This window comes from Euleptes europaea, chromosome 1 (genome assembly GCF_029931775.1).
Source record: "Euleptes europaea isolate rEulEur1 chromosome 1, rEulEur1.hap1, whole genome shotgun sequence".
In the NCBI taxonomy this organism is placed as follows: domain Eukaryota; kingdom Metazoa; phylum Chordata; class Lepidosauria; order Squamata; family Sphaerodactylidae; genus Euleptes; species Euleptes europaea.
In genome coordinates, this window is record NC_079312.1 from 18,819,710 (window position 1) to 18,830,163 (window position 10,454).

The 10,454-nt window shown below is 45.3% G+C and overlaps 1 protein-coding gene across 1 annotated transcript in view; it reads left to right on the plus strand.

Annotated features, from left to right (window-relative positions):
* The window catches only part of LOC130472914 (E3 ubiquitin-protein ligase TRIM7-like), a 30,314-nt gene extending 23,903 nt beyond the window's left edge, over positions 1-6,411 (plus strand). Inside the window, exons 9-11 of the mRNA XM_056844420.1 lie at positions 924-1,042; positions 1,951-1,983; positions 5,891-6,411. Of these exons, the coding sequence (XP_056700398.1) occupies positions 924-1,042; positions 1,951-1,983; positions 5,891-6,411 (673 nt within the window). The remainder of the gene's footprint in view (positions 1-923; positions 1,043-1,950; positions 1,984-5,890) is intronic.
* The last annotated feature ends 4,043 nt before the right edge of the window (positions 6,412-10,454 follow it).

Below are 10,454 nucleotides of genomic sequence, written 5' to 3' on the forward strand. Positions count from 1 at the left end.
GGCCTTTCCACCCCATAAATGTGAGGGTTCTTTCTCCCAAAACTCCCCCTGCCAACTCACCACCCGGTCAAGAAGCTGGGGCAGAAAGTCTCTAATTGCCCCTCTCTGATAGCATGCCACCACCTCGGGATAAAATCTCTCCCTCCCCCATTCTCTCTTAGTGTCTCCCTAGGACCATCATTAAAAGGGGCACATTTTGTTAGCACTGTCAAGGAGCAAGGCTGTGAGTAAGGAAGTATGTGGATCCTTTAGTTAAAATAACTTTATTACTACAAGATACTTACAGTCCTTGAACATCTGGTCTTTGCTGATTGCACGGAGAACCCGTCCCAGGCGCACATGCAAGAGTCCTCCGGCATCACTCTCCTCTATCATCCCTCGATTTATGTATGAATGTGCTTCCTTTTTCAGACCCCTCTTCATGCTGGCTCATAGGGCCTTAGCCAATCTGGGTACCAGATCCTGGGGTTCAAACCTGCCTGAACATGGTCCTGCCCCTGAAAGGCTGTTAACATATCAAAGGGCTAGCGTGTTTTCCCTTTAAATTAAATTAAATTCCCTTTAAATTGTAAATACCCTCTCTCTGGAGAAGTACATTTTTTCCCATACTCTGCCCATCTGAAGAACACCAGCCCACCATTCCTTCTCCATAACTGTCACAGTATGCCTTGCCCATCTGCCTGTCATCCACAACAGTATCTTTTCCCAGTGGGCATTGGTGCCACTCTCAGACCGCAATCTAGGATTCAGAAGAACCTCCTGGTTGATACTTCCCTTTGGGGTCTTAGGACCCATAGTGAGGGAGAGTCTCATTTTCACAACACTTCCATCCCTGTCTGCCTCTGTCTTCATTTATTCTCTTTGCCTACACTGAGGAAATCTGGATTGGATAGATGGAGCTTAACAGTGTTTCTCTCAACCAGGTTTCAGGATAAGCAGAAGACTGAGAATCCAATGCCTTTCCCTCCACTGCTCAAGCAGAGGATCCAGGACATCTGTGACAGAAACCACTTTCTGAAGGTTAATCTGAAACAGTTCAGAGGTATTGTAGAATCTGATTAGTTATGTGAATGATTCTGCAAATGACAGGTTCATAACATGAATTTTCATTGCTAGTAATGTTCTTTTTCATTACACTTGGAGCTTCTTTAACCTGAAACGTTTGATCTGTTCATAATTTACAGTGAAACTGTTGTCCTGCTTTTGCAAAGACATTCTCAGTGGCAGCAGCTGTAGTATCCCTTTGCATCTGCTGTCTGTTCCCCATTGCTGCTGTAATGACACTAGAAAATAACCAGCAAAAATCCTGCCAGCGATAGGAGGATGTAAAATAGCACCAGATGTAGGCAGGGAGGTGCAAAAATCCTTGCTGTCCACACAGCTTCCCATACCCTCTTTGGATTTGATCTTCCCAGGGCCAGCAGACTTGGGAAAGGTTGCAGGTGAGGTAAGGAAGACCTGGAGCACAACAATGTGGAGAAGCCCAACAACGTAGCACTGCAGTTGTGGGGAGCACAGAGTGAAGCCCCTGTTTGGAAACAACCAAAGCAGGGCCTTGAGACTATCACTCTACATTCTTATTTGTCTGTCTTATCACAGTTACCTTTAAGATGCAATCCACATCCCATTCAGTCAATGCCAACATTCTTTTTCACTTGAGAGGCTCTGCATTGTACCTTAAATCCCCATGTTTGGGTTATCAGGTGGCATAGTTTTACCTGTTGCATTGAGAGTGTCATTAGATGTTTCCACACCGGATGAGTCCACATTCTGCTCTGATTGCTGCAGTGAATGAGAAAGAAAAGAGAAAAATAGGTTTTTTTATACCCCACTTTTCTTTACCTTAAGGAGTTTCCAAGCAGTTTACAATAATTTTACCAATTTTATTTTTGTTACCAGACTTGCTGTAAGAATTGTAGTACTTAATCTCCATTCCCTTTGCTTTCCCAGACACTTTGGTATCTGGACTTCAGCGGCAGAAAGGTAAATTTTAGAGGCGATTGGAGGACCAAATGCACAGGAGGCAGGAAGGCTAGTCAGAAAGGGGTTTGCTTGTATTTCCCTGGAAGTGTGGCTGTTCAGTCCTCAGACTTTGTGAACCTTAAATTAGTTACAAGCAGCAAATTATGGAATAGCAACTGCTATTAAATGTGATCTTTTTGCATGAGATTTTTTACTGCTTTGCAGGATTATACTGAGGTCCACATAGCACGGTGTTTCCAACAATGGCCAGCCAGGAAAGAGGGGCAAAGAGAGTGTGGCCAAGTGCATTTAATACTGTATGTGCAACTCCACCCCTTGTGCCATTTTAGCTCAGGAGTACAGCATGATGGGGAAGCTAGAATCCCTATGCTGCACTCTCAATCCAAATCTGGCCCTGCAGTGCTTGGAGAAGTAAGTTCTCCACAGCTAACATCTGGTTATGATAAAGCTGAGTCAGGTCAGGAAAATCTTGGCCTGACTCATAGACTAACATCTCATTAGGTTTGGACCTCAGAGGGAAAGAGATCTTGGGGTTGTAATTGAAAGCTCCATGATATTGTCAGCTCAGTATGCAGCAGTTATGAAAAACAGAAACTCCATGCTGGGCGTTATGAGGACACAAAACAGCCTGTATTGTAATGTCTCTGTATAGATCTCTCGTACAGCCTCATTTGGAGTACTGTGTGCAGTTCTGTTTGTTGTATTTCAAAAATAGACATTGCAGAGCTAGGGAAAATGCAGAAGAGTGCAACCAAGGTGATTAAGGGGTTGGAGAAGCTTTCCTATGAGGAAATGTTTAAGGGTCTTGGATGGCTAAAGAGGGACATGGTAGGGAATTTATTCATCTGGTGGAGAAAGCAGCCAGAGAGAGCTTTTTCTCCTCTCCCATAATGCTAGAAATTAGAGGAACCCAATAAAATTGATGGACAACAGGTTCATGAGAGACAAAAGGGGAAATACTTCTTTGTGTGTGTGTTTATATGAGAGCCAGCATGGTATAGTGGTTAAGGGCAGTGGTTTGGAGTGGTGGAGTCTGATCTGGAGAACCGGGTTTGATTCCCCACTCCTCCACATGAGTGGCGGAGGCTAATCTGGTGAATTAGTGGTGGAGGCTAATCTAGATTTGTTTCCCCACACCTACACACAAAGCCAGCTGGGTAACCTTGGGCAAGTCATGCTCTCTCAGCCTCACCCACCTCACAGGGTGTCTGTTGTGGGGAAGGGAAGGGAATTGTAAGCCGGTTTGATTCTGCCTTAAGTGTTAGAGAAAGTTGGCATATAAAAACCAACTCTTTTTCTTCTTCTTCTTCTTCTTAAGTGCCATAAAGTTGCTGCCAACTTACGGCGACCCTATGAATTATTGACCTCCAAAATGTCCTATAGTTAACTGCCTCACTCAGGTCTTGCAAACTGAATCATAGAATCATAGAGTTGGAAGGGACCACCAGGGCCATCAAGTCCAACCCCCTGCACAATGCAGGAAATTCACAATTACCTCCCCCCTCCACACCCCTAGTGTGAGGGCCGTGGCTTTCTTTATTGAGTCAGACCATCTAATGTTGGGTCTTCCTCTTTTCCTGCTGCCTCCAAATTTTCCTAGCATTATTGGCTTTTTCCATAAATACTTCTTTAGTCGATGAGTAGTGCAACTGTGGAGTTCAGTGCCAGAGGTTGTAGTGATAACCATGAGCACAGCTGGCTTGAAACGGAGATTAGACAGATTCATGGAGGATCGGTCCATCAGTGGTCAGGGTGACCAAAGGCAACCTCTGTATTCAGAACCAATAATCCTCTGAATGGAGGGGAAGGCAGCATGGCATAGCCAGATTTTATCAGATTAGAAACTAAGCAGGGTTGGTACATAGAAGGGAGACCACCAATAAAGACTCTGCAGAGGGAGGCAATGGCACACCCACTCTGCTTCTCCCTTGCCTTGAAAACCCCTCACTGGGGTCACCATAAGTCGGTTGTGACTTGATGGCTCTTTACATGCACAATCCTTTGAAAATCAGAGCTCGGCACAACAACAGAGGAGGGCAGCTTTGAGTTTGAAGGCCCCTTGGCAGACATCTGACTCAACTCCGTGTGAAGGGGGATTCTGGGGCAGATGGTCTGATTAAGCAGAATTGTTCTTCTGATTTTATATATTCTCATTCTTTTGAATCAAATCAGGGGTAAAAGTAAATGTGCACGGGCCAGGATGGAGTTCTGGTAAGAAAGTGGCTGAAATGGGACCTCCTGTCTTCTCCTTTAAGCCTTCTGAGAGAAGAGCCATTGGTAAGAAATACAAGTTTCTTTCTAAGTTCAATCCATAACAATATTCACTGAATTCTCTCGCTCTTAATCCGTGTGAGGATTGAGCAGCCCATTTTTTTAATGCTGGTGGACTGTTACTGTATTATAACAGACAGCTCCAAGTTAGTAACACTAGTCTTGAAGAGGATCCAGCTGGCAATGGTGTGATTTCCCCTTAAATTACCACTACTGCATTCCAACAGGCATTCCAGTGGGTAGTATGAAAGGAATTGAGAGATCTGGACCATTGCAGAACTAGTGGGGGGATGAGTTATTAGGAATTCCCTTCGAAGGTGCTGCTTCCAACTGGGAATGCCTCTGATCACTTCCAGAGTGCTTTCACTTTCTACTATGCAAATACAGCCCAGAGCTGCGGGAGGGGGGGGGGACAAAATTCCCAGGGCCCAAATCAGTGGGAGGGCACCTGAAGCCAGCATGATGCTGCGTGCATATTCCTCTCCTTGTTTTCCTAGCAATCCTTCACAAAAAACAGAGTTTTATTTCACAGCTTCTGCCCTTCTTCTTTTAGACAAATTCTCTTCTTTTAGACAAATTCTCCTTCTCCTTCTTTTTCTCTGCATTGACAGTTGCAGTAGCAACAGAGAAACTATATAAGCCTGTTTCCATGTGGAGAACACCGTTACGTCAGCCTGTTGCAGCAATGTACTAGTTTCCATTCAGAGATACAAGGAGAATGTGTAGCCAGTATCTTTCCCCTTATGACGCTACAACTGAAAGGGCCAGAGACATACTTTCTTTTTTAAAAAGAAAGGTGGAGTCCAGTATATTGTTGCAATCGATCATTATAATGTTGTAGCGATATATTTTTACTGCTCAAAGCAAAAACCTGTAAAAAACTTCCAACGGAAGGGGGAATGGCCTCTACAGGAACTGAGGTAAAGAAAATTGTGCACGTTTAGGAAGGACTCGGAAAAGATGAGACCTTCACCTCCACTAGTGTTGCCAGGTGCCCACTGGTGGCGGGCAAACCCCCGGCCATTTACCCCTCTGCCTGCCGACCACCTGAGGGTCGGCGGGCAAACGGGCATGCCGATGTGCCGATCCGCGCGCATCACTTCCTGCAGGTACATCTTGTTACCAGACGTTCTGCCTCACGAGGGCCTTATACCTTTTAGTTTGAGTGGTAAAGGGCTGCTTTACCACTCAAACTAAGAGGCAAAGGCCCCTTGCGAAGCAGCACTTCTGATTCTAACCCAGAAGTGACGCGCATGCGTCGGCGCACACGCGCACACTTAAAGCCAAAATTCTTCCCAGCGGAGGACAGAAGGGACCTGGCAACCCTAACCTCCACACAGAGTTCAAAGGCACTTTGGCTATGATCTTTCCATAAAGATTGTTGAAACCTGATTTGGGAAAGATCTCAGGAAAGTGGGATAAAACACACAAATATGGTGAACAGAGAACCAATATCATGTGAATGCTAGAAAAACAATGTTGCGGAGAGGAAACCAAGGCAAAGCAAAACCTCTGTGTAGAAACAGCCCCTGTGATAACTGGAGACTATTCAGGGAATTATGTAGTGGAGGCTCAGGAAGGAAATTGTTCTTTAGATTGATTCTGCTTCTTTTTCTGTCTCCTCATTTCTCCCCAGCTGCAAATGTGACTCTGGATCCAGACACGGCCCATCCCAAACTCATCCTCTCTGACTATAGGAAAAGCATGAGATTAGGAAGTGAAGCTCAAAATATGCCTGACAATCCTGAAAGATTTGATGTCTGGCCTTTTGTGCTGGGACGTGAGGGATTCACAAGAGGCCAACATTTCTGGGAAGTCATTGTGGGAAGGGAGGAAATATGGGCTGTGGGGGTGGCCAGAAAATCAGTGAGGAGGAAGGGCGATGTTGTCTTTAGTCCTGAGGGAGGGATCTGGGCATTGGCGAGCTGGGCAGGTGGGTACTGGGCTCTCACTCACCCTCGGGAACATCGTCTGTCCCTGAGTGGGGTGCCCAAAATGATCCGAGTGTCTCTGAACAACGATGAGGGGCGGGTGGCCTTTTTTGATGCTGAGAGAGAAACCCTACTCTATGAGTATTCAGATGCCTCCTTCTCTGGAGAGACCATTTTCCCATTCTTTTGGGTGTGTTTAAATGCCTACCTCAGACTCTTTCCTTAAAACAGTTTTATTTATTTATCTTTATTATTTTAGATCGCTGTGCCCTTTTCAGTGGCAGCCCCATGATTATGGAACAACCTCCCCAGACGGGTGCACCTGGCCCCCTCACTCTCAACCTTTAGGAGGCAGCTGAAGGCCATTTTATTCACGACAGCATTGGATTAGTTCTTCTCCCTACCAGTAGTTTCGAATCATTGATTTTAATTAGTGCCTTTTATGTATTTTATTATTATTATTTACATTATAAGCTGCCTTCAGTTTCTATATGTTAGAAAGGCAGCTGTGAAGACAGGAAAAGCCATTTTGTGTTAACTTTTGCTTAGCATCACTATTCTCCGTTTTGAATGCTTAAGAAACTGCTGCTCTGTAATTGTAGAGGCCTAGCAGAGACCATGGATAACAAGATGCACCTGCAGCCTGTTACCAGGCAGATAAGACCCGTTCAAGTCATACCAGCCTAATTGGGAGCTAGTTTCATCTATGGGAAGTTAGAGGGTTCTTTGAACCACCGTTTCTGATTGGAAGTCATGGGTCATCTGACTAGGATCCAGATTGCCATAAGTTTAGCCATGCTCATCCTAAGCTAACTATCATCATCACCTGAACTGCTTTAGCACGTTACTCTGCTCAGCTACAGCAATGCAAGAAACTAAGGCCTGAACCAACTTAGCTTAACCATAAGATACCTCAGCAATGTAGTAGAGTTGTAAGTCTAACCAGCAAGACTTTGTTATTTTCTTTGCCAGTGTGCCTTTAGGATTACTGTACTCGCACTTTAATGGCTTTTGACCTTTTTAATTTCCTAATAAACCTTTTCCTTTAAAAGGTGGTTGAGTTATTTGACCTGACTCGGTTACTTTACAACACGGCTGGGACTCTGGAGAGGGCAGCCAGTCGTGATAGCGGCTAATAAATGTTTTAAATGAATAAATTAGGATCCCCAACGTGGTTCCCGTGGGTGCCATGGCGCCCGCCAACATCTTTTCTGGCGCCTGCCAAGTGTTTTTAGAAAGGGGGCTTGGAGCAGAGAATCCCCTGCCCCTGGTAGAGGAACGGCAACCCTACCTCACAGAGTTATGAGGATAAAATGGATGAGGGGTGCCAAGATAGAAGAACCATTTTGTTCTTTGCTACTTCATTATTCCCCATTTTGTGTGTCTAAGATTCAGCACTCAGTAATTTTCCCCAGGCCTACATCATTCTGTTCTCACAAATAATACTTGTAGCTTGTTACGCTAATGGGCTGAGCTATCAAGGTCACTAGCTCGTGCCATCCTAATTAGTTGAACCAGCACATCTATGGGAAGATGGGAGGGGTGAGATTACTCTTTTCCCCCTGAGAACATCATTCTAGCTTAGACCTGTTCAAACCATCTAGAGCAGGGGTGTCAAACATAAGGCCCAGGGGCCGGATCCAGCGCTTGAGAGCTCTTATCTGGCCCCCGAGCCAGTTGAGGCAGCCATCTCCTCCCACTCTTGATCTGGGCTGGCAAGGTGTGGCCCGGCCTGACAAAATGACATTTATATCATATCCGCCCCCCCCCCATACCAATTGAGTTCGACACCCCTGATCTAGAGACTTCTCCCAAACCTCTGTCTTGATTGGGAGTTGGAGGTCATCGGACCTAGGTTCACTTTCCATAAGTTTAGCTAAGCCATGCAGTAGCTAAGCGTCCTCTATACTTCAATTTAAGCATGTCACTCTGTTGCTTGAAACATCTTTATATCTTTTGAGATCAGCTATCATGCAACGTCTTAGTAAGTATGAAGTAGCCTTTTTACCTATTTGACTATGCAACTTCTATTTTAATCTCTTTTTTGAACTTTTCTTATTAATAAAGCTTTTTAAGCATTATGGTTTTTGAGTTTACTGACCTAATCCAGACATCTCAGTTATTCTACTGACAAATGGCAGGGTCTCTGTTGTCATAAGAGGAGAGCCGCGTGTGCTGCTATAGCTGCTTTGATGCAGGGGAAGATAAAAATGTGGAACAGCCACAAAATTAAACTACACAATCCTTACATGGCTAGGCAGTAGAAGAGAAGGAACAGGGTCAGTGACATTGTCCAGGGCAAACAGTCCCTCCTTTGACCAACAGATCTCATTACACTCAAGCAGCCAGGAGTGTCCATAACCATATTGGAAGGCACTTTGAGAAAGTTTTAGTCTTCAAAGGCAGGTACACCTTCCAGACAGAGAAAGGCAGAAATTAGCCTAAGCATCAGAATTATCAAGGGATGAAAGTAGGCACAATACAGTTTCTGTAAATGCCTTAGGGACAGTTGCCTCCTTCAAGGAGGCACTTACAGCTCAGATAGCTACTTGGGCACTTACAAAAGAACATTAAAAAAAACATGCTGGATAAGACACAGGCCCATCAAGTCCAGCAGTCTGTTCACACAGTGGCCAGCCCATTGCCTCTAGGAAGCTCACAAACGACGACTACAACAGCATTATCCTGCCTGTGTTCCACAGCACCTCATATAATGGGCATGCTTCTTTGATACTAGAGATAATAGGCATGCATCATGACTAGTATTCCTTTTGACTAGTAGCCATGGATAGCCCACTCTTCTCTTAAAGCCTTCCAAGTTGGCAGCCATCACCATATCCTGGGGCAGGGAGTTCCACAAGTTCCATTTCACTTGTCAGGGTTTGTCTTTGATGGGAAATAAGGTTCATTTTCTGTCTGAGTAGCCAATACTGACTTAGATGGACCAATTGGATGATTCAGTATAAGGCAGCTTCATGTGTTCATCTGCTCTTTGTAGGTTTCTGTGCAGCACATTCTCTTGGGAGATATAGAGGTTGTGGGGGGGGGGAAGAGATTGAGCTCTCCATCCAGAGCCAAAACTGCCTGCGAGTCCCTTTGACTATAGCAGCATATCAACTGCACAATTTTTAAAACCCTCCAGGGATGCAGGGGGAAGGAAGGGGGGGCAGCAGATGACAGAGGAAAGGGCTCAGAAAACTCCCATGTGGATGCTCCATTTCCAACTCAAATGCCTCTGACTGCAAAACAAAAGATTCCTAGCAGGATGGAGGCAGTCAATTTTCCAGCATGTATTTTCTTTCTGGCCAAGCTCGTTCCTGTCCCAAGGGAAACCATCCAGCCTCGTCATTAACCTGGTCCTTCCGAAAAATGCCTTGCCCCTTTAGATGTGAAAACGGGCAGCTGAAGCTTTTCATGGCACAGAGATAAATAACATCTCCTTTGATGCCCTCTCAAAGGGGGCAAGGCATGTTTTTTCTCCTTAGGGTTGGCAGCCCTCTCCAGCAAATGCACTTTCCCCTCCCTAACAAATCAAGCCTGAACTGTCTCTAGCAGCTAAAATGACTAAACTTAAGCTATCATACTTTGAAAGCTGGACAGTGAAGAAAGCTGATAGGAAGAAAACAGATTCCTTTGAAACGTGGTGCTGGAGGAGAGTGTTACGGGTACCACGGACTGCCAAAAAAACAAATCAGTGGGTTATAGATCAAATCAAGCCTGAACCATTGACAGACTAACACGGCTGCCCATCGTGATCTATCTCCATGGAGAAAATTCACAGTGGGTAGCCATGTTAGTCTGTCTGAGTAGCAGAAAAGGGCAAGAGTCCAGTAGCACCTTATCTGAAGAAGTGAGCTGTGGCTCACAAAAGCTCATACCCTACCAGAAAATATTTTTTGTTAGTCTTTAAGGTGCTACTGGACTCTTGCCCTTTTCTAACTCCATGGAAAAAGGCTAGGAAAAGTGGAAGGCAGCAGGAAAAGAGGAAGCCCCAACATGAGATGCATTGACTCTGCAAAGGAAGCCACGGCCCTCCCTTTGCAAGACCTGAGCAAGGGGCTCTGCCTCCCTGGGCGGAAGGGTTAAAGGGAAAGAGTCCAGATTCCTAGAGAGGTGGGAGGGATGCTGAAGTCACTTCCCCCCCCCCCTTTATGGGAAATCCTGCTTTCCTTTTTTCCCCTCTCCTCCATCATCAGCACAAAAGTTCAGTCCCGGATGGTTCTTGTAAGTTTAAAGTATTTGGGGCTGCAGGAAGTTCGTGGGGCGGCG